Consider the following 24,608-nt stretch of genomic DNA (forward strand, 5'->3'; position numbering starts at 1 on the left):
CTAAATTCACTGACTTAGAAACTTCCTTTTTTATATACTGTTGAGTTGAAGTTGGACACAGGTGAAAAATATATTTTTTTAATCTTACAAGATTTTCAACTTTTTTAATTGGAACAGGAACTGGAGGTATGGGTACTGCAACATCAAGGTTCAACATATTCATATTTTATCAAAATGTTCTTAAATACAATGATGACAGATAAACTTACTCATATACAAATTCACATTAAATGACTATTAATGCTTTTAACAAAAATTCTGAAACACATTAATGACCACCAAATCTCAAACAAAACAGGGTAAACAAATATTTAACTGTCCCTTTATCAAGTGTTGGCAAACACATTTCAGCAGTCATTGTCAACGGAAACCAGTTTTAGTTTCTTCATAGTTCTCCATCGGTCCTTTAACATGACACTTGTCCGGTTGTTGAATTTATAATGTGACAGTATTTTAGACCAATTTCCTTCTCCATACTTCTTCACGCCATATCTCAGATTCTTATCTTCTTCCCAAACCCATGCCTTTTGATAAAATGTAGAAGTTATTCACAGAAAAAAATTCTTTAAATAATGTTTTACCTCCATAAATGCAGTTGCTTAAAGGAAAAGAAAAACCTAAATATTAGATTTTAAGGATAAAATTGGGCTGGAGTGATAGAACTATGGGTAGGGCGTTTGCCTTGCACATGGCCGACTGGTTTGATTCCTCTGCCCCTCTTGGAGAGCCGGGCAAGCTACCGAGAGTATCTCGCCCACACAGAAGAGCCTGGCAAGCTACCCGTGATGTATTCAATATGCCAAACACAGTAACAAGTCTTAAAATTTGTTGTGAGACGTTAATGGTGCTTGCTCGAGCAAATCGATGAACAAGGGGAGGACAATGCTACAGTGCTAAGGATAAACTTATCTCCGCATTTCTTAGATTTCTTTTAAGATCTCACCATAAGATTTGTTTTGTTTTGGGGCTGGAGCAATAGCACAGCAGGTAGGGCATTTGCCTTGCATGTGGCCAGCCCGGGTTTGATTCCCAGTGTCCCATATGGTCCCCTGAGCACCGCCAAGGAGTGATTCCTGAATGCAGAGCCAGGAGTAACCCCTGAGCATCACCGGGTGTGACCCAAAAAGAAAAAAAAATTTGTTTTGTTTTCGTGCCACACTTAGCAGTAGAGCTTAGGGGACAAGGCAAATGCCCTGTACTATTGCTCTGGCCCCTATCATAAGATTTTGAAAGGATACTTCTTAACTACTGTTAATTTTTACATAAGCACATTCTGGTGCAATTGCCCAAGAACACACAGCTTAACATAGACCAAACAATCCAATTCATCTGACTGTAGCCCACATTATCTCGTAAAACATTTTTTCTACAACCTTAACAGATAGTATTTCTTAAGCCAACATCTTTAAACAGATCTACTGAACAGTTAATATTTAACATTTCATGAACTCAGTAAGAATCCCACTCTTGATAGACACAGAAAGATTGCATTCATCCGGGGAACATAAAGTAACAAAATCGGAGACTAACACCCAAGAATAGCTGAGATAAGTACCAGGAGGATTACCCCATGGCTTTGAAGACAGCCGCACACACTAGGGGAAAAGGCAGCTCAGATAGAGAAGGGAGCACCAAATAAAGGGTGTTGGGAGGTTCCTCTCAGAATGGGAAATGAGTGATAAGAGTAGACTATAGTCCGAACAAGATTGCCACTCAATGTCTCTTTTGCAAACCACAGCACTCAAAAGGAGAGAGATAACAAAAGGGAATGCCCTGCCACAGTGGTAGAGTGGGATGGGGGAAGGGGGGTGGGAGGGACACTGGGACCGGTGGTGGTGGAGAATGGGCACTGGTGGAGGGATGGGTATTCGATCATTGTATAACTGAAACCCAAGCACAAAAATTTATAAGTCTACAACTGTACCTCATGGTGTTTCATTAATAAAAATTTAAGGAAAAAAAAAGAATCCCACTCTTCCTATGATGGTGGAGTATCTATATGCACATATGAAATACAGGAGCTTGAGAGAAAGTACAGTAGGTAGGTGCTTGCCTCGCATACTGTTGACCTGGATTGATCCTTGGCACTCCACAATGAGTAATTCCTGAGAGCAGTGGCAGGAGTAACTCCTGAGCACAGGTATACCTAAAGCATGGCCAGGTGTGGCCAAAACTCACCGTCCAACTCCTGCTGGGGTTGGGGGTGGGGAAAATTCACCTTCATCATGAGTCACAAGAGACACCATATCATTTCATTAATATGAGGTGTTTATAGTAGTCAGGCATAGAAACAAAGCAGAGTGGTGGTTGCCAGGAGCAAGGGAAGAGTGAAATAAGAAATAGGTTGTTGAATGGCTATAATTGCCAGAAGAGTTCTGCATGAATGTGCTTAATGCCACTCAATGATACACTTTTAAAAAGTGTTATACATTATCTACAAAAAATATTTTAGGGCCGGAGATATAGGAATTGAGGTGCTTGCCTTGCACGTGGCCAACCCTGGTTTGAATACCAGGTATCTATATAGTTCCAAGCACCATGGAGTATGGCCCATCCACTAAATTTTTATAAATTTAGAAAAATTTTTGAGAAAAATATATGGAGAGACATAAACAAAAAAAGGGGGACGCAGGCTTGGCCAGAGCAATAGTATGACAGATATCTTGCCTTGCATGCAGCTGACCCAGCACTCCATATGGTTCCCTGAGCACCCTCAGGAGTAAGCCCTGAGCACTGCTGGCTGTGGCCTAAAAACTAAAAAACAAACAAAAAAACTCACAAAATACACAAATGGGTAAGAAACATATTGAAGTAGGGTTCAATATCACTATTCTTTAGGAAATACAAGTCAAAACTACATGGAGATACTTCTTCTTATACACATTAGAATGTCCACTACAAAAAATAAAAGAAAACATAATGAATGTTGGCAACTGGAACAAACTTGTGCACTGCTGATGGGAATCTAAAATGGTATATAGCAGCATGGAAAACAATATGATGGGTCTTTTAGAATCCAAGTGGACCTCTGGTGTGCCTTATGCCTGATTCCTTGCTATTTCCTCTGCTTTGGGACGTGAATCCAAGACATCTGTTACTACACCTGCCTGTGTGTAACTCATCCATGCCAATTTCCTGTCTACAAGAACACAGCTTCTCAATCTCCGGAGACTGATCATCTTCTATTGTCTTATAAGGTTCGGATCAACCAAGACCACTCCTCCAGCCACCACCCACGAAGTCTCACTACATTGGTTTGTCAGTAACGGATATAAAACCAAAAGAGAATAAATTTTGTGAGGAGTAAAATGAAAGGCTACAAAGGAAGGGAGGTGGACTTATGATTAAAGTTGGGGGAGTGGGGCGGTAGAGTGACAGCACCATAGGTAAGGCATTTGCTTTGCATGTGACCTAAAGAGTCGGGTGTGCCCACAACTTCCACTCCCCAAAATAAAGTTGAAGTGGGTTATTAATCTTTGGTTCTATGTTAGTAGTTTTTAACTGAATAAAACATACTTAGAAAGATGTAAGATGGGGGGAGGAAAAATGAGGGAGAACACAAGCTTGAAAGAGCAAACAAGCACAGAAAAGATACGCGTTCCAGGGAGAACACAGTCAATTCCCCTTTTAAAAATTAATGGTTTCGGGCCAGAGCAATAGTACACGAGTAAGACGTTTGCCTTGTATGCAGCTGACCTGGTTTCGATGCCAGATGGTCTTCCAAGACTGCCAAGAGTGAAAGACACTGAGCACCGCTGGGTGTAGCCCCCAAACCAAAAGATAGTAAGATTTTAAAAAAAATGTTTCCACTTAAATGTTCCCCAACTTAAGTATTGATGCTGAATGAAAAATTGTCATTTAATTAGGTTTAAATTTGTAAACATTTGTAGACAGCATTTTCTTTCTTGCTTTAATTTTTAACTGTACTATTTTAAATACTTGATATAATACAAAAACCCATTTTCCTAAAATAAGGTAAGGTAAAAGGTTGTTCCTCGATTTGCTCGAGCGGGCCCAGTAACGTCTCCATTGGAGACTTTGTTGTTACTGTGTTTGGCATATCGAATACGTCACGGGGAGCTTGCCAGGCTCTGCCGTGCGGGTGAGATACTCTCGGTAGCTTGCCGGGCTCTCCGAGAGGAATCGAACTCGGGTCGGCCATGTTGGCTGCGTGCAAGGCAAACGCCCTACCGCTGTGCTATTGCTCCAGCCCTAAAATAAATAAAAATAAATAAATAAAGCTTTCTGCTTGAATCTTCTTTAGTTTCTATGTACAGATAAGTAAATAAGTTTAAACAATGTTTTCCAGTGGATCATTCAAGTAGGAAACCTTCTGCCAAAATGCAGCCCTGAGCTGTTTGCTTAACCCAGGAGCTATAAAAATGGTGTGTGTGTGTGTGTGTGTGTGTGTGTGTGTGTACATAGACACACTATGTATTTAACTAAATTTAACTAAAAGTAGATCTTATTTTATGAAAAAAAAAAAACATTTTTCTTCTTTGGATCACATGTGGCTGTGCTCGGGGCTCACCCCTGATTCTGTACTGGCAGCACCACGGAGACCGCAGGTAGTGCTGGGAATAGAACCTGGGTCAATCAGGTACAAAGCAAGCATCTCACCCACTATACGACCTCTCTAGCTTCTGAAAACAATTTCTATTTTGGAAGCTGTTTTGGGCCCGGAGGAATAGTGCAGGGGTTTGGTGCATCTACCTTGCAAGCATATGGTCATGAGTTTAGATCCCTGGTTCCCCAAATGTGCTGAACACAATCCAGGCAGCTCTGCCATCTGTGGACACTAGTGCTGCAAGTAATTTCCAGATGCACTAGAGTCAAATGTGTGTGAACACCACAAAACAGGGTGAGCACAACAGTAACGTACGTCTCAACAAAGAGTGCTCTTGCCTTGGCAAGCACGACTAAAGGAGTGGAAAACTTGGGAGAGCCACAGCCAGGAGTATGCAACCCCACTGCATCAACAGTAATAACAACAGTGAAGGGACAGGGGAGAGAGAAAAATACAAGCACAGAAAATTTTTTTAAGTGATAGCTCAGAGGGCTGATTGCATGCTCAGTGTCCAGGAGCTCTGGGGTTAGATCCCAAGTAACACCTATCACTGCCACGAGTGACCCCTTAAGCACTCAGCTACGAGTAGGCCCTAAATCCCGGAGGGTGTGCCCCCACCCACCAAAAAAAAAAAAAAACCCCATAAATAAATAGCAGTGCTCAGGGTTTACCCATGGCTCTGCACTAGGCAATCACTCCTGGTGGTGATCAGGGGATCTCATGGGGTGGCGAAGATTAACCCTGGGTCAGCTGCATGCAAGGCAAGTGTCTTGCCCACTCTACTGTTTCCTCATCCCCCAGAACAGGCAGCATAACCCTCTGAACTATCTCCCCAGCCCTTCATGCTCTGCATGTGGCAGCCCTAAGTTAAATGCCTGGCCCCTCACGGTCCTGAGCAGTGAGGAGCAGCCTATAAGCAATGAGCCAGAAAACCCCTAAACACTGGCAGGGCCTATCGCTTCCTTCAATCCCCTCGCCAAAGAATAACAGAAACCCAAAGCCATGCCCACAATCCAAAAGATACCAAGACTAGAGTATATAATAATTTAAAATGCACCAACCCTTTTCTTTATTAAGGGTAAAAAAATGATGACTCACACCAGAAAATTGTATGGCATTCCTACTGATGTTTAAAGGAAAAGCAATACTTCAAAATGATAATATTCAGGGGTCAGAAAGTACAAAGGGATGGCACACAGGCCTTACATTAAAGATAAACAAATGGGACTAAATTAACCAAAAGTTTTTGCACTGCAAAAGAAACAGTGATTAAAAAGATGTCCCCACCCACCCAGACTGGGATGAAGTTTTTGCCCACCACTCATACGATAAAGGGTAAATATCTAAGGTATATAAAGCACTGGTAGAACACAACGTGAAAAAAACAAACAAACAAACAAACAAAAAACAAGCAACCTCATCAAAAAATGGGGGAAAGAGATGAACAAAAACTTCCTCAAATTACAGATGGTCAAAAGATATTTAAAAAAAAAGCTCTGTATTACTTATCATCAGATAAATGAAAATCAAACAACAATGAGTTATCACCTCACAACAGTGAGATTAGCACACATCACAAAGAACAAAAATTACCAGTGCTGGCATGGATGTGGGGATATAGGGACCATCATTCACTGTTGGTGGGAATGGCGATTAGTTTAGGTTCTTTTGAAAATACGAACACTCCTCAACAAACTAAGTATTGACCCAGAAATTCCACATGACCCAGAAATTCCACCTCTTGGTATTTACCCCAAGAGCTCCAGAAGTGTTCTAAAAAGACATTTGTACTCCTACGCTCACTGCATTATTCACAATAATATAAATCTGGAAACAACTCAAGAGTTTAAGAACAGATGACTGGATAAAGAAACTATGGTACAGATACACAATGCAATACTACTCTGCTTTAAGAAAAGATAAAATCATGCAATTTGCTGCTATATTGATGGATCTGGAGAGTATCAAACTGAGCTTAGTTAAAAGGAGAGGGAAAGACACAGAATAAACTCATAAGTGGGATATAAAGAAGCAAAGTAGGGGTATAGCAAGTGACCAAAAGCAACAGAAAATGAGAATTGATCCTAAGTAGAAAGCTTACTATAGGGATGGGATGGGGAAAATAAAAGACAGGTGGGTAGGAAAACGGGAACTTAGGTGGAGGGTGTGGTACTGGGATGAGTTATGAATGAAACCTTGTCATTCACAGCTTGATAAGCTACTAAACCTAAAATAAAGAAAAATAAAGAGGCCCTAATTTTGATCCTTACAGCAAATATCCCCAAACTACTGCACAGTGCCAGGCTCTGGCACAGAACAGGCCTGCACTGCCTGGCCAGTATCAACTAAATTCTATTGTTTTCCACCAGGAATGGCTTGAAGGGTCCCAAACACTGCTCAGGAGGGCCCTATGAAGCAAATAATCAAAACCCAAAAAACTTGGGGGCTGGAGAGATAGCACAGTGGGTAGGGTGTTTGCATTGTACACAGCCAACCTGGGTTCAATTCCCAGCATCCCATACTGACCACAGCCAGGAGTAATTCCTGAATGCAGAGCCATGAGTAACCCCTGTGCATTGCCAGGTGTGACCCAAAAAGGAAAAAAAAAAAACAAAACAAAAACCAACAACAAACTCATTTTGGTTAAAATACAGACAGACAAGGGGTTCGAGAGATAGCACTGTGGGTACAATGCATGCCTTGCACATGGCTGACACATATATGCCCTGCCCCCCAAGCACCACCATCACTGATCTGAGCACAGAGCCACGAGTAAGCACAGATATCACCAGGTGTGCTCCCCCCAAAAAAAATTCTAACCCCAAAATAACTCTTTACCTCCCCAATCAAACAAAAGAAACTGTTAGATAGGAAAGTCTGTTGTTGAAAGGTATTTACTTCTGTTCTTCAACTCAAGAAATCTGCAAAAGGAAGGCCCTTTTTAATTGGGATAAGGTGGGGGCTAGAGAAATAGCACGAAGTGTCGTGTTTGCCTAGCACGGGGCCAACCTGGGTTGAATCCCCAGCAACCCATACTGCGTGCCTGCCTCCTCCCTTAACCCCCAAGTCTCAACAGGCGTGACCCCAAAGCCAAATAAGAAAATAAAAACTTGGGATAAGGTAGACAGAAATACCCTTGTTGAACAGACAAAATGCTGCGAGAACAAACACTAATCAGGCACGAGTACTGCAATAAAAATGTTTAAAGAACCAAAATCTCAAACAAAACAAAATCTGTCACTCATCTGAAACAACATGTCCAACCAAAAAGTGAATACCAGAAAGTTAAAAATAAAACCAGACACTTGTGATAATCACAGAATTCTTTTTTAGCACAGTCAACAGTAATAGACTATACCAACTAAATTCTACTCTTTACATGCAGCAATACTGTTTTAATAATGGGGATACCATAATTTCTGGAAAATCTTGTCTGTAGGCAATTTAACCATTGTGCAAATACCAAGGAGTGCAATTACACTAATAAGCTGCTATAAACCTACTATTCACTGAGGCCCGAAGATCTAGCCTCAGTGGACCCCATCATAGAGGCAGTTTGTTACTAAACTTAATGTCATTACGAATGCAAAACTGTGGTTGATATCCCCCACTTTGTTTAAAATACTAAAAAGAGAAAAGGCTTTTGTGATTTACATCTATAAATAACACCTCACTTCCATTCGCAATTGCTGCCAAAAGAATATAGGGAAAGATGAATGAATCTAGGAGGCAGATACTTTTGCCTAGAGGAACATCTTCATATGAAAGGAGCTTAACAAATGAAAGCCAGCAACTCTCCTTAGACCCACCGGTGCATTAATATCACAGGACAAATTGCTGCCCTTAAGTCAGAAAGATAAATAGTTATGTAGAGTTTACAAAGAGAAGGAACTTCTGGCTACAGCCAGTACTGGAGGGACATTTCACTGTAATGACTGAACCAATAGATTCCATATGACAACTTGAGTTAAAAATTTTAGGAGCATAACATTAGTGGGGCTGACAAACTGTTGTTAAGTTTTATTACCTAGAAGCTGCCCCCCGTTCTAGGAGGGAAATGCAGAAAAAAATCCCCTCCTGCTTCTAGTAAGAATGGAAACAAGTCACACTGAAAGACATCCTGTAGACTGTTTTCATGAAGGAAGACCACCCGTAAATAAAACGAATTTTCGAATATCTAAGTGACCTGAACTTCAGCTCTCCCTCTCCACGGCCCCTAAAGCCTCATATAGAAGGAAAAGGAAACATCCTTCAGCACCCCAGCTTTCCTATCTCACTCAGGAAGGGGGAATAAAAGTTGAGAAGTACACAAGATGGTCTTAAGTCAAGGCATAAGCTCACTTAAAAGAATAAGACTGAATGACAAAACTATCAAATGTTTCCTGACAACTACCCCCAACCCTCGGTCCGTCTTGGCACATTATTTGATCTCTTGAATAACTGCCCCAACTGAAGAAGCTGTGTTTGCTCCTTAAAAAGGAGCCTGAGGGGAAACCCAAAGCCAGAAAGGGAGACCAAAACAAGGAAAGGTTAGCCTGTGATGCAAAAACTATAGAAATTTTGAAAAAGCCTAATAGATAAAACATAAAACATCATAGTAAAGGCCATTTTACCTCAGTTCTTTTTACCTTGATACATTATACTTAGCAATCACCAAGACATTTTAAGGTATTTATTTCCAATTTAAAGACAAAACCAGAAAGCTACCTAGCTGGATGAATACATATAAAATCTGCTCCAAGACAATAGAAACATAGAACATGAGAACTGGAAGTCATTAAGAGGGCTTGGAGATAGGGCCTGGAGGGGGCAGTGGCCACAGTGCAGGGAAGATCAATGGGAGCAGGACGCAGTGCTGCCGGGTGGGAAAGTGTTAAGTGCGAAATCCTATTGGCAACAGTACAGTAAATCACATTGCAAAAACAGCTATTTCTTTTTTTAAAGTGCCCTTTGTATCGGCAAACTAGTGGTGGTGGTGGAGTTGGAGGTGAGGGTGGAGGGTGGTGGGGGGATTAGGGGGAAACTGATGAAGGGAAGTGGGCACTGGTCAAGGGATTGGTATTGAAACAATGTATGCCTGAAACCCAACCATTAATAACTTTGTAATTTCTTGGTGACTAATAAAGCAAAAAAAAAAAAAAAGAAAATACAAAAGTACATGTAAAATCTTATAATCTACATGTGCGTACATGTAGGCACATTTTACAACAAACTGTAAAACATCGAAGATTCAAAAAAAAGGTGACTTCCAGTTTTAAATCATAGCATGAGGTGTGAATATTTCCGATTCTCCTTTGGAAAGTTATAATAAGCAAAGAAATGAAATCCCAAATTCAGATAAAATTAAGAGATCCCTATGACCTGCGTCAGGCTTCTGTTATTTGTGGAAACTGACAAAAGGTTTATGAAAAAGTTGGACAAAGCCATACTGCCCCCAGATCTCAGAAAGGCTGTTGCATGCTCTCTTTCAAAGCACGGACACATCCCAAACCTGCCTGGTTCCGAGCACAAGTCTTCCCAATCTGCACCAGCTCCAAAAAGGAAAATGAGGAACCACACAGAGGAGCAGTATTTGTAGGAAGTAAGTGACAAAGTGGTGGCTATCTGCTCTGGTCACCAGTGGAAAAAGCAAACAAGAAGCTGGGTCAGGAGAGGGCTCCAAAGTCCTGAAACTTGACCAGAGCCATAACACTTCAACATGAACATTTTCAAACAGTTTATAAAACTAAATCACGTTGAATACTAAGAGCATCAATCACTACTTCCACCCATATTAGACTAACAATTAGAGCCAGATTTATTTGACTGAAGCGAACAATTAGAACTGCACTGCACTGTAGCACTGTCCTCCTGTTGTTCAGCGATTTGCTTGAGCAGGCCCAGTAACGTCTCCATTCTGAGACTTGTTGTTACTGTGTTTGGCATATTCAATACACCATGGGTAGTTTGCCAGGCTTTGCCGTGCGGGCGAGATACTATCGGCAGCTTGCTGGGCTCTCCGAGAGGGGCGGAGGAATCGAACCCGAGTCGGCCAGGCTGGCTGTGCGTAAGGCAAATGCCCTACCCCTGTGCTATTGCTCCAGCCCAAACAATTAGAACACCAGAAGAAATACGTGAAACAATAGTTTCAGACACTAGACAGGTGAACTCAAGACTAGAGGGGAAAGAAATGGAGTTTTAAAACTGACCCACTTTAACTTTAAAAAAATTCCACGTATTTTATGGTTTTTTTTTAATTTTTAAGTACAGACAAACCTTAAACTGAATCCCTATTAGAAAGATCTGAATATAAAAGTTAATAATGTAGATTTAAGTCTCACCATACATTTGAAGTACTGATTTTATGACAGCATTACAATAACTCTAGATATTAACAACACCTATCTTAAGACTATTTTAAACTGTGAAGTATTTTCTTGGAACTTTGAAATAAGCAGACTGATGAAATTTTTTTAAAATGGTGAAACCAAAGATGGCAAAGAAAAACATTTTACACTCAAGGTTTTAAGGAGCTGAACAAAATAATGACAACATAGTGACTTTAATACTTGTTAAATATTATTTAAATATGATAAACAAGTACCTTTTTTTTCCTATTACGATTTTTCTCTGGAGTTCCTTGCTGGTTCTCTAAAACAGGCGCTGTTGCTCTGGTGATTCTGTTTTCTACCTCTCTTCCCTCTGTAAGTAGATATAAACTGTCATTAAAGAAACCTGAAACCTTTCACATTGAAAGAGTAATTTTATTTCTACAGGTTACCATGAAAGTCCCACTCATTTAATATTAAAAAACACCGTCACACCGTCCTCCCGTTGTTCATTGATTTGCTCCAGCGGGCCCAGTAATGTCTCCATTTTGAGGCTTGTTGTTACTGTGTTTGGCATACTGAATACGTCACAGGTAGCTTGCCAGGCTTTGCTGTGCAGGCGAGATACTCTCGTAGCTTGTTGGGCAATCTGATAGGGGTGGAAGAATCAAACCGGCTCCACCGGGCCGGCTCCGCTCTGCTATCGCTTAATATTAAAAAAAGAAAAAAAAAAAAAAAGAAAAAAACCTCTGCCCCACCACTTGCACTCTTCACCTTGGAAACAGCACAGCACAAAGTTCAGTCTTGAAACCAGAGGGTATTCTGAATACTGATTGATTCATTTATGTCTTTACACAAACCATCATCTCCCAGAGTCTGTCTTTAAAAAAGAGATTAAAAAACAACAACAAAAAAAAATCAAAGCAACAGAGACACACACGAATCCCGGAAGTGAGCAGCTTGTTGCAGAGATGCCTCCAAACTTTGCCATAGGCCATACCAGATGAACCAGGTGCCATCATTCCACCTGCCCCCTAGGAATCCTGGCGGCTGCCATCTTCTAGAACTCAACGAAAGCTCCAGGTATGTGGTGGCAGTGGCGGGAGAGGCCAGGCCTCACGGGACAGTGGAGGAGCCGCCCCGCCCCCCACCCAGGGACTCTGAGATGACGCCCACAAACGGGTGCCGGCTACTTAAGCTCTTACACGACCATGATCCAGAGACACACACACGAATCTTGGAACCCAGCAGCTCCCTGCAGAGATCTCTCCAGACCCTAATTATTAAAATTTTAGAATTATTAGAGCGCATGGAAACTCTTGTGGCCGTGCGATATTGTTTTATCCATAACAAGCAATACAAAAAAAATTGTCTAGCATTGCCTTTTTGGCAGGTTTGAGTGGTGGTGGGACTGATGTCGAATATTGAATGCAACCAAAGTAGAGAGAGAGAAAGTATTGTGCAAATTGTCTGCCACACAGGCAGGGAAAGGAGTGAAATGGTATGTGTGGGGGGGATACTGGAGATTTTGATGGTGGAAAATGTGTACTGGTGAAGGGATGGGTGTTTGATGATTGTATGATCAAAGCTCAAACATGAAAGCTTTGTAACTGTATTTCACAGTGAATCAATAAAAAGGGGGAAAAATTTTTTTTAATTAAAATAAAATAAAATTCAAAGAAAAAAAAACCAAAGCAACAATATTATTTACCTCCTAAGATGACAAAAATTCTCTTTAAATAAAATTTATAGTAGCTGTAACACTGTGTGAATAGCTGTCTTTGAACTATGGAGGGCTACAGGAACAATCCTTTCCTTTCAACAGAAAATCCTCATATAAATTTCACTCCCCACAAACAACAATTTCTTGGTGTTCCCAGAGTATTAGACACTGAAATTCAGAGGTAATCAAGCTCAGCAGGTTCTCCATGTTCCACAGAAGAGGAACCTAATACTGGTTAACTGTGAATATGGAGCCTAAGGAGGGCCAACGCCATTTATTGTTTTAAATGTGTGCAAAGGGTCAGGAAGATAGTACAGTGTCCAGAGCCCTTGCCTTGCACATAACTGACCTGGGTTTAATCCCCAGCCCCCTACCATATGGTCCCCCGAGCACTGCCAGGAGTCATTCCCAAGTGCAGAGGCAGGAGTAAGCCCGGAGCCCCTCGGGTATGGTCCATAAACCAAAACAAATAAATTAACAAAAAGTGCACCTAAGCACCTCATCATGTGCTGCTTAAGGGTCAACTGTATATTCCTTTCGTCATTCCCACTCTTAAAATTTAGTTTAGTAAGATAAGAAATAGAGTTGAGGTTTTCTGTAGGAAGCTTGCCACTGGGGCGGGGCTGGGGGGTAAGTGAGGGAAGGGAACAGGAGGGCAGTGGGGGAGGGGAAAAGTGCCTGCCACTTTTCACAGGCAGGCTGGGAGGCAGGAGGGAAACGGGGGCTATTGGTGGAAGGTATTGGGCACTGGTGAAGGAAATGGTGTTGGAACAATATACTCCTGAGACTCAATCATAGATATATTTGTAACTTTAGCACAATGGTAGGGCGCTTGCCTTGCATGAAGCCAACATGGCCCACCCAAGTTCGATTCCGCCCCACTCGGAGAGCCCGGCAAGCTACCGAGAGTATCTTGCTTGCATGGCAAAGTCTGGCAAGCTCCCCGTGACGTATTCAATATACCAAACACAGTAACAAGAAGTCTCACGATGGAGACGTTACTGGGTCCGCTCGAGCAAATCGATGAACAACGGGAGGACCATGAACCGTAATTTACAATGATTCAATTAAAAAAAAAGGCAATATAGAGTTGAGGGACTAATACAGAAATTCATAATTATGGCTGAATATTTTTCATGCTTCTCAGAAAATGTAGAGCAAATAAGCAAAAAATATGTATACACAAAACACCTGAGCAGTAACCATGATGAATCAACCGACTGACATTTTATTTACTAGGGGTGGGGCATATATCCAGAGATGCTCCGAGGCCACAGAACAGCTCAGTGCTGGGGAGAGAATCCAACTCCCACAGGCAAAGCATGTGCTCCAGTTCCTGGTCCTACTGAACATTTTATAATACTCCACAAATAGCAGAGTTCAGTCTTCTCAAGTTCACAGTAACTGTCAGACTGTATTTTGGGACATAAGTCTTCAAAGAGAAAAGGAAAGCTTAAACAATGTTTAAATAGCTCACACAAAAGAAAGTCTCAATCCAGGTTCAATCCCTAGAACTTGGTCCCTAGCGAACAGCTGGGATCACTCCTGGGTACTGCTGGTTGGGGCTGAACAGCCAGAAAACAACTAAAAAAAAAAACCCCACAAAACTCAAGAGGCTAGAGAGATAGTAGAGGTAAGGTACTTTTCCTGCAAGCAGCCAACTGAGTTCAATTCTAGCAGCACATTATGATTCCCTAAGCACTGCCAGGTGTTGCCCCCGAAACCAAAATCAGAAAACGGAATCTGTACTCACTGTACTATCCCTGTGGCCCTCAAAGTGGCTCTTTTAGGCCATTTCCCAGGCCCAATGAGCTCTGCTGGGTCATGCTTCTCTTCGCTCCAGTCACACACACAAATATACAGTGTACTTACTTGGAAGAGTTTCCTTATTCTTTCTAAAACCTTCTTCTTGGCTCCTCTGCTTTAACTTGGCTAAGAGATCCTTGTGCGACCTAAATAAAATATGGAAGATGTGGTTGGTTCTACAAAGACTAGAAAAACGGTTGAAAGATAAACAGTCTGTCTTACCTGCCATTCTAGCATTTTCTAATGGGCCCATTTCCCTGTGTTCTCCTTGCTTAGTGCCCCATCTTCACCTCCAGCCCCTTAAGATTTTTGTTGGCATATGTCACTCTTTACTATCATTTTCCCCCCTCCCATCTACCCAGAAATCATGAATCATTAAGTTTTCCAATTATGCCAGTTTCCCAAAATAAGCAACACTAACCCATCGGCCCTGGGCTGGGGGGAGGGGCGGTGCTGAAATAATCCCAGGCATCTGTAGTAGTCTTAGGTGTATCTGGGGGTTGCTTTGTTCAATGAAAGGTATTTTTTTGGGGGGGTATTTTTTTTTCTGACAAAGGCAGACACATGTGGGGTCTTCTGAATTAAATGTATTAAAATTCAGAATATTCTCTGACTATAATGTATTTTAACATTCCTTCTTTCCCATGGCTTATGTGTATTTCCCAAATAATATATAATGGAAGGGATCACTTTAATATCATCAAAGCTTCCAAGCTTTATCAAAGGTAAGGCTGATAGAAAATATAGGATATGGCATAATATTTGGACAACATGCAGAGTTAGTATTATTCCAGTTTTATGAGCATACCAAGATGAAAAAAGGAATTCCTATAAGCTTTGGAAACTGTTTTACCATCACCTGAAAAATATTTTTATCTTGGCTTGTTCTTCAAGCCCATAATCTCCTTAAACACGTATCTTGCTTGCTTATGTCTGTCTCTGCTTATTCAACTCTAGAGAAGTATGTGTTCTTCCTTGAGTATTTATTCTTTTCTATCTCTCCGCTTATATCAAATATATTTCAATAAAAACTATCTTGCTTCACAAAAGTAAAAACCTCCATAATTATCTCCATATTCAACACAAACTGCCAATTCTTTTCCTTCTAGTAATATGCTGTCTAGAATGGCATTCTCAAACTCTTTATTAGTTCCTTATTTCTTTTCTTGCCTGAAATAGAGGCCTGACTTGAGGACAGTATTTTTCTTCGTGACTTGAAGACTGGTTTAACCTTCCTTGGAGCACGGGCTGCCAGAGGAGGCTCTCCACACACTGTTTTCTAAAGAATGTCACTTTCAGAATCTTGCTTACAAAGAATGTTCAACCATGGAGGGCTTATGTGTGGTAATACCTGAGGTATATTACCATCTTCCATTATTTGTATCATTCAAGTGTTTCATCAACAACCACAAAACTTTCTCCATACCCAGGTACCACTGTAAAGAATTATTTCGATTTGGGGCTACAGCGATAGTACACCAGGTACGGTGCTTGCAAGCAGTTGACATGGGTTCAATCCCAGCATCCCAAATAGTCCCCTGAACACTGCCGAGAGCGACACCTGAGCACAAAGCCAGGAGAAAGCCCCAAGCACCTATAGGTGTGGTCTAAGCCACCCTCACACACATAACCACAAAAAAGCATAATAATTCTCATATATGTCATAAAAGATAAAACTCTCTCAATTTCTTATTTCCAATGACCCAGGACATATCAAATCAGGCATTCCCTACATAACTGCACTCAATATACTATTTTGGAAATAATTCAGATTTTCTGTTTGAGCACGAAATATGGCCTGTCGGGCATTTTATATAATATAGTTTTTAATTAATTTCATAAAGTCAGAACTCAGGCCAGTCATTAGTAGTGTAATCTTCATCCTTTACCTGCTTCCGCATCATCCAATCTTTCTTTCTAAGAGAGAATAATGTTTAATATACCTGCTTCAAATTTAAGTTTTCTTTATATTGTGCACTCAAAAATGACTTTGTAGAATTACTATGAAACAATCTAGCATGCCTGAAGCGGTTATTAAACCTTGGAATTCCAATATACATCAGCGCCTTGGATATCCAGCGAGGTAAGAAGGTTACGGAGATAATCTTTTCCCTTTTCTCTCCTTTCTTCTCCCTCCCTTCCCTCCATCCTCTTTTTATTTCTTTCCCTATTTCACAGCCTTCCTTTCTTCTTCTTTTTTTGTGGTGTGGGGACAAGGAGGAAATAAATCCACAGCTTCACACAGAAAAGGCAGGTAGAAACACATTCCCAGCCCCCCACACTCCCCAAGTCTTTAAATCATACCACTTAATGGGCAGTCAAATCACTTATAAATAACGGTATCTTAAGTCCACATGAACTATTTTAAACCAAGATCTTCAAAAGGAGAAAAATGTGAATTTACTTCACCTCAATATGGCTACTGTACCCTCTGAGGATTCAGCTACTGCACAGTGTTTGTCAGTAACACTTTAAAAGAAGGAAAAAACTATTAGGACGTAAAGAAAACTTCATGAGGATAGCACTTCCCATAAAGTCAATCATATTTTAATTTATAAAAAGAAATTCTTTGGAAACTCTGGTTACCTATGGAGATGTGTGTGTGGGTATGCGTATATCTAATACATAAACATGCATATATCTACATATATCATGGCTGTTACATCTGGCTAGTTGGTACAGATAAACTCAATCAGACACATATAAATATAGAAATATCGAAGCACAGAGATATACATAAGAGAGATTATATCACACTTAACCACACATAAGAGTTAAAGTAGAGTTAATGCTAGACTTCAGCATTCATATGATGCTTACAAAAATTTCTATGGATCACTATCCTATGAACTTAAGTTTACATTCTTATCCTACCTACTAGTCTCCAATATAATTTTGGGGTTTTCTTTCTTTTGTTTTTGTTTTGAGGCCAGAGCAGGTGTACTAGGGCTTACTCCTGGCTCTGTGCTCAAGGTCACTTCCAGCAATGCTTAGGAAATCAAATGTGATGCTGGGGACTGAAATGGGATCAATTCTATGCAAGGCATGCACCCTGATCTTGCAGTATCTCCAGTTCCTAGAGATAAAATTTCATTTTTAATAGTTTCTCTCTGCTACCATAAAAATTAGTTTTCACAAATGCAAGGTGGCCATTTTCACTCCATGCTGTCTCTGTAACTATTCTACTCTGAAATGACAATTTCCTCTTCTTTAAAAATGTTAATCATGTTTCAAGGCATTGCCAATGCTTAAAAATGAAGCTAACTCCTTATCTTCAAATCTAGTTGCAAAAAATAATGAAAATGCTTACTATTGTTACATTTCAACAATTCTCACTTCTTAAGACAAACTATAACCACTAACAGAATATTTTACTACTGATAATATGAGGGCTTTGCTTGTTTTTTTTTTTAAGCATGCCTGACCTTCACAGAATCACCCTACTGGTTTTATTTTCCTCTGACCTTTGGATGACACCTGGAGGTGCTCAAGAGCTACTCCTGGCTCAGTACTTGGGAGTCACTTCTGGCAGTGCTCAAGGGATCATGTGATGCCAGGAATTGAACTTGAGCCTCCGGCAAGCAAAGCATATGCTCAGCCTGCTGAGCAGTCTGGCCACCCTTTGATTTGGTTTCATCTGTGTCCTGTTGATTTGTGTCCCAGTACTGTAAACTCTGTTGCTTTACTTCCCCGTGTCTATCTACTTTCAGGATGAATTTGATATTTGTTTGATATCTGCATTTCTAGCTTTGATTTTTCTTCTATCGAGAGCACTGTAAATTCTAATGCATACTGTTAATAAATTAGACAACAAAGGTACAACCAGGATGACTCCAAGCTAATTAAAACCTTCCCATAATTCTTAATCTAGGGAATGATACAGATAAATAGACATATGTCATGGAATAAGACACGTCCTTGAGTAGAGGCTGACTCAGTGCTATGGTGACACAGAAATAATGACCAGTCAAGGAGCTCAGCAAGACTCCATACAAATGATTTTTTAATTAGTCCTTGAATGGCAAGTAGCAGCTTGCCTTGGAAAGAAGCATAGCCATATAATTATGGTTCCAAGAAACCAGATTACATCCATTGTCAAATACTATATCCAGGCCAACCCAGGCTTGATCTCTGGCATCCCATACAGTCGCAGAAGTAACCCTTGGGCATTGCCAGTTGTGACCCAAAAACAAGAACAAAATATATCATCCAAAGATGGAAAGGTTCTGACTCTCTGGTCTTGTATTGAGGGTGGAAGAACAAAAGAAAAGGACTATGGGCTCAAAAGGTGTTTCTAAGAGTAAAATTTTGTTTTCCTCTGGAGAGTTAGATTCTGAAGCCAAAGAGTGAAAAAAATTGCAAAAATCACCCTTGGGAATCCCTAGAGAATTTTGACTTGCCTCTAACTATGTACGACTGCCAAAGCACTGGAGCAAATCACTATTTTCAGTTTACGCCCAGATGCAACAGTTAATTTACCCTTTTAAAACAGAAAATAACCCTCAATACAGTGCAATAGTCAAATAATGAGGACATAAGAGATCTGAGAACTATAAGGCAGAAGTGATTCAGGTTTTCAAGCTCAACCCTGATTGAGCACATGTTTATAGAAAATGGAAAAAAGAATTACTACACTACATTGCACTTTCCCCTCTATTTTTAACTTGCTTGTCATAGAGTTGCATACATTAATGAGTAACACAGTTTTCAAATATCAAAATGTCAGACATCAGTAAAGCAATACAACAACAATTAGTTTTTATTAATTACAGCTTGCTAAATTACCTTTACATAAATACAGTACATTAAAAGATAAATGATTTACAAACCTTTTTCCCGTATGCAAATTAATCTCATTTTCCATTCCAACATTATTACCATTCAGTTCACTGTGAGAATCTGTTGCTCTTTTTTTTTTACTTTCCACTACTTTGGTTGCTGCCTTGAAAAACGGAATTGTGGGAGAGGAAAAGACTTATTATACAACTAAATAACTGCATTTAAATTTTTCTTATAGTATTAAGGCACCATGATTTACATATTCACAACTGAGTTTGGGAGTACAATGCTCCAACAATTTTTATTTTTGTGGTGCTAGGGATTGAACTCAGGGCTTCATATATACAACACAGATATTCTACCACTGAATTATACCCCTGATACTCATTACACCCTTTAAACAACATCAAGCTAAGCATTTTCATTCATAGTCTAATTAAATTTAATTTTAGAGTTGTAGACAAAGTACTCATTCACATGTTTATTAAAGGGTACTGCACTGTTATTTTTCCCAGTACTTTTTAAAAATTGAATCACTGATATACACTTATAAAGTTGTTAATGATTAGATTTTAGTCATACTGTACCAATATAATACCTTTCAACAGTGTACATTTTCCACCACCAATGTCGCCCCCTGCCCCGTTTGCCTCCTGCGACCCCCCACACCTCAAGTCTGCCTCTATGGTAAATAATTTCCTCTCCAGTACTTTTATAATAGTATTAGAAGCTACTTTAGTGCGACTAACTTGGTTTGCAATATTATGGAGATCTTTTCTTGTCAATATATTTGATACAGTGCCCTCTAAGCAATTTTTAAGAGAAAAGATTACTTCAAAGAAATCTAGACATTTTGCGGACCAGAGCAATAGTACAGTGGATATGGTGTTTGCCTTGCATGTAGCCAACTGAGGTTTGATTCCTGGCATTTCATAAGATCCCCCAAGCACAAGTACCACCAGGGGTAATTCCTGAGTACAGAACCAGGAGTAACTCCTGAGCACTGCCAGTGTGGCCCCAAAACAAAAAATACTAACACAGAGAGAGAGAGAGAGAGAGAGAGAGAGAGAGAGAGATCTAGACATTTTGAAATGAAACTTCAAAGTAATCAAGATTCTCCATTAAACCATATTAAGCACAAAAATTTGTAAATCTACAACTGTACCTCATGGTGTTTCACTAACAAAATTTTTTTTTTAAAAATGTAAATGATGGAGAACGGGCACTGGTGGAGGGATGGGTACTGGATCATTGTGTAACTGAAACCCAAGCACAAAAATTTGTAAGTCTACAACTGTACCTCGCAGTGTTTTACTAATAAAAATTAAAAAAAAAAAAAAGTCAAAGACTGAGACAAAGAGCATATAGGAACTAAGGTACTTGCCTTGCAATGCAGGGGACCCCAGTTTAATCCCTGCCACGTGCCACGTTGCACAATGTCACGTGCAGCTCTGGAGGCCCCTGAGCACCCCAAGGAGATATGGGTAATCCCCGCACTGCAGGGCCCTCACACTGAACCCCTGGCCTAGCAGGCAGAGGATTTCAAGGAAGGGTGTAGGCTTCTGTGTACTGCATGGGTGCACCCCCACCATGAGACCTTGATCCCCCATACTCCAGGGGCTCACTGGGCGGTGGTAGCTCATCACCCTCAGGCCCTCGCACTGAACCCTTGGGTGAGGCTACTCTGACCACTAGAAGTGGCCCTGTCCACTGCTTAAGAGCTCTGTACTACATCACAACATCAATTTTTTTCTAGTCAAGAGATTAGAAACTTCATTAAAAAACGTTAGGGCCAAGGAAAACGACACAGGTACTTGAAGTGACAAACCCCGGTTTGATTCCCTGTGCTGAATACGGTCCCTTGAAGCACCACCAGGAGCAATCCCTGAGCACCACAGGGTATGGCCCAAACACCAAAATCAAAAAAATATATAAAAGGATGCTCTTCAATCCTAATTTTACTTTTAAAAAATATGCTAATTCCCTTTCAAATTTAACTAAAATATTCTTCTTATTTTATTCTGACATGTTTCCTGAAATTTCAATTTTTCTTTTTTTCTGAATCAAGTCAGTTTTTATTGAAACTTATTTAGAAAGATGTGAGGGGAGAGAAAGAGAAGTACGTGATCAAGAGAGAACACAGGATTCTCCAGAGTGGAAGAAAAAGCAAAGATACACGTTCCAGGAAGAACACAGGCTTGAAAAGCAAGGTTCAACTTTCAACTTTAAACATTTCTGCAACTTTCAAAAATTTTTATTTAAAAATTACGAAAATAAATCATCAATAAACTCTTTATAAATTCATTAACTGTAAGACTTTACCACATCCTTCTACAAAAAAAAAAAAAACCCAAAGTCACAAATTTATAAAATTCTTCTATTAGTATTGATGGGTTTTGTTTTATGGCGGGGGAGGAGTTTTAGGTTATACCGAGTGATGGTTAGGGATCATTCCTGGTGGTGTTTGGGAGACACTATGTGGAGCTGGGGATCCAATCAGGGTGACTGTGCCCCACTGACTGGCAAGTATTTTAACCAACCCCCTGTACTATTTGCCTGTGCCTCCTAATAGTTTTAAGGATTTCTACTTCATCACTTTCCTTTCTTATTACACAATTTTTCCTAAGTTTCCTGTTTCTATTGACTCAATGAAATATACACACCTTCATTAAAAAAGATGATGATTTTTCAGTTAGCACACAATTCACATAAGTCTTAACTTTCTCCATCAAGTGGTTATAACTAAAGTGTTGAAAAATGGAATGGAAGGGTTCCTTCTGAGAGATTACCATAAGAAGCTTCCTTTTTAAAGGCTAAGGAAAAAAGGAGAAATGTATTAACACACAAATCATAAATACGATGCAAGATGTCATATATGTAAATCGAAAAAAATCACTTCGTAAACCCAATGAAAAGATTTAAGATTTTTTTCAAATATCTCACCAATAACATTCTTTTTAAAAATATCTTAGATTCTTTTATAGATACACAGTGTAGCACTGTAGTCCTGTTGTTCATCGATTTGCTCAAGTGGGCACCAGTAACATCTTCATTGTGGGTTTGTTGTTACTGTTTTTGGTATATCAAATACGCCACACAGGAAGCTTGCCAGGCTCTGCCGTGCAGGCATGCAGGTGGGATATTCTCGGTAGCTGGCCAGGCTCTCTGAGAGGGACAAAGGAATCAAACCTGGGTCGGCCACATGCAAGGCAAACGCCCTACTCGCTGCGCTATCGCTCCACCCAGATACATACTAGGATTTACAAATTATGAAAATTATGAACTTAAATGTTCATTACCCAGGTTAAAAAATAAAACTTTATCAGTACAACTGAAATCCTTAATCTGATTGCTCTAACACTCATTTTCTTTTTCAAGGTAATCATTATCCTGAATACAGAATATACCACAAGCATGCACAAGAGTCTCCTGCCCCCGCGCTTGGCTGTCCTCGCTGGGGCCCCTTGCACGGGGGCGGGTTGAGTTTCCCTCCCCACCCCGAGCAGAGCTCCGGCAGCCAAAGACCTCCAGAACCAGCCACCACCATACTGAGACCACTCTCCACATGCATGAAGGTACTGGCAGAGGAACAAAGGCACGCGGGTCCCGGGGTTGAGATCTCTAAGCCTGCTTGGATTGGGGCTGAGCATCCTCCACCCAGATCCTCCATATTCCAGTAGGCAGGGGTCACACCCACCAACTGGACCCCTGGCGCCATGTAATCCCATCAACGGCCAAGACCCAGAGACTATAAAACCCAGCATTCGTGGTTGCGCGACATCTTATTATCTCATTCTTACTTTGGACAACCAGGCAGGCTACCGAATGTAACTTGCCCACATGGCAGAGTCTGGCAAACTCCCCGTGGCATACCCAATATGCCAAATACCAGTAACAATGATGGGTCTCATTCTCCTAATCCTGAAAGAGCCTTGAATATGGCACTTTTTAAAATCTCAGGGCTAGTAGGACAAAGGAGACGTTACTGGTGCCTGCTCGAGGCAGTCGACGAACAACAGGATGATTGTGATCATGATCGTGATGCATTCCTTTATACTTAGGTATAAATATATATGTACCCAAAATGATTACAATATTGTTTAGCAAGATATCAGTTTTAGACATGTGCATTGTCCTGAAAACTTGCTACATTTTGCTCAACTCTTTGACACTTATCCATGTTAACCTGGTAGCTATGGAATTAAGTTCTTTTTTTAGGTCAGAGAGATAGTACAAGTGAGGCGTTTGCCTTGCAACAAGGCAAACCCTGACTTCATCCCTGGAACCCCATATGGTTCCCCCTAGTCCACCAGGAGTCATCCCTGAGCACAGGTAGGAATAAGCACTGAACACCACCAGTGTGCCTCACTCCCTCACCCCTCCGCGCCACCTTTCCTCTACCCTGATGAAAACATTTAGGGCTATTTTTCTTACCTTGTTATGACATTTTTCTACAGTTTTACTGGGCACCGTTCAAGTTTCTTTTTGAACAATAATCCTTTCAATGCTAGTTGCACAGTAGAAGCTATGGAGAACTTAAATCAAAACTTCTCATTCTGTCCCATCAATTTTACTGGGGCCTGGTATTGATTTGTTTTTAAATGTTTCAATGAATTAAAAATGTACAGAAAAAGACCAGAGGGAAATAATACAGTAGTTAGGGCTTGCATGCACCTGACCTGGATTCTACCTCCACTAAGTATGGCCCAGGAGTAGTTCCGGGAGTGCAGAGCCAGGAGCATTGCCAGGTGTGGTCCCAAAACAATGACAAATGTAAAGAAATGGTGAAAACAGCTACTTTATGGTATTTATATAGAGGTGGAATTGCTGGGATGCATGCTCAGATTGCTAGAATGCTTTCCAAAATTTAAATTGCCGTTTTACATTATTAAGTGAAGCATGGCAGCCTAACAATTACTCTGAGTCAACTTTCCATATTTTAAGAATTATTTTAAGATTATTTCCAGACCTATGTATGAAAAATACTATTTCAATATATCACTTGGCATTTTCTGATTACTAATTCTAATGCAGTTAGGCTAAATATTTTCTCCTATGTTTATTGGATATAGGTGTCCTCTTCTATAAAATATATATAGAATAGAGTTTTCAATGATTAACAAGCAAAAATGTATGGCTAAGAAACCCAATAAACATATCGTGTTTCAGCTAAAAGCTCTAAAGAGTTAAATCCTAAAAAACAAAAGCTTAGAGGAGCATATGTGTTGGAAGGTATCAGATTAGGGTAGGCCATGACAGGGCAAGTCCTAATCTCTGTATTATATCTCCCACCCCAGGTGAATTTCCTATCATAAAAGCACACTTACGCTTCTGAAACTTGTACTAGAGGTACTGAACAACATACAGGTTCAAAAGAAAGTTCACTGAAAACCAAAGACAACTAACCTTTTCTTTCTATCTAACT

The 24,608-nt window shown here is 40.3% G+C and overlaps 1 protein-coding gene across 2 annotated transcripts in view; it reads right to left on the reverse strand.

The window, feature by feature from the left end:
* Positions 1-143: 143 nt before the first annotated feature.
* The window catches only part of TERF1 (telomeric repeat binding factor 1), a 33,698-nt gene continuing 9,233 nt past the window's right edge, over positions 144-24,608 (reverse strand). The window contains exons 5-10 of one of the 2 annotated variants that reach the window (XM_056109846.1): positions 21,847-21,996; positions 19,234-19,346; positions 16,814-16,873; positions 14,471-14,550; positions 11,151-11,248; positions 144-524 (exon numbers count right to left, since the gene is read on the reverse strand). In XM_056109846.1, the coding sequence (XP_055965821.1) occupies positions 348-524; positions 11,151-11,248; positions 14,471-14,550; positions 16,814-16,873; positions 19,234-19,346; positions 21,847-21,996 (678 nt within the window). In that variant the 3' untranslated portion in view covers positions 144-347. The remainder of the gene's footprint in view (positions 525-11,150; positions 11,249-14,470; positions 14,551-16,813; positions 16,874-19,233; positions 19,347-21,846; positions 21,997-24,608) is intronic. The other variant, XM_056109856.1, reaches the window with a different exon arrangement.

Source organism: Sorex fumeus, unplaced genomic scaffold (genome assembly GCF_029834395.1).
Source record: "Sorex fumeus unplaced genomic scaffold, SorFum_2.1 ptg000002l, whole genome shotgun sequence".
NCBI classification, from domain to species: domain Eukaryota; kingdom Metazoa; phylum Chordata; class Mammalia; order Eulipotyphla; family Soricidae; genus Sorex; species Sorex fumeus.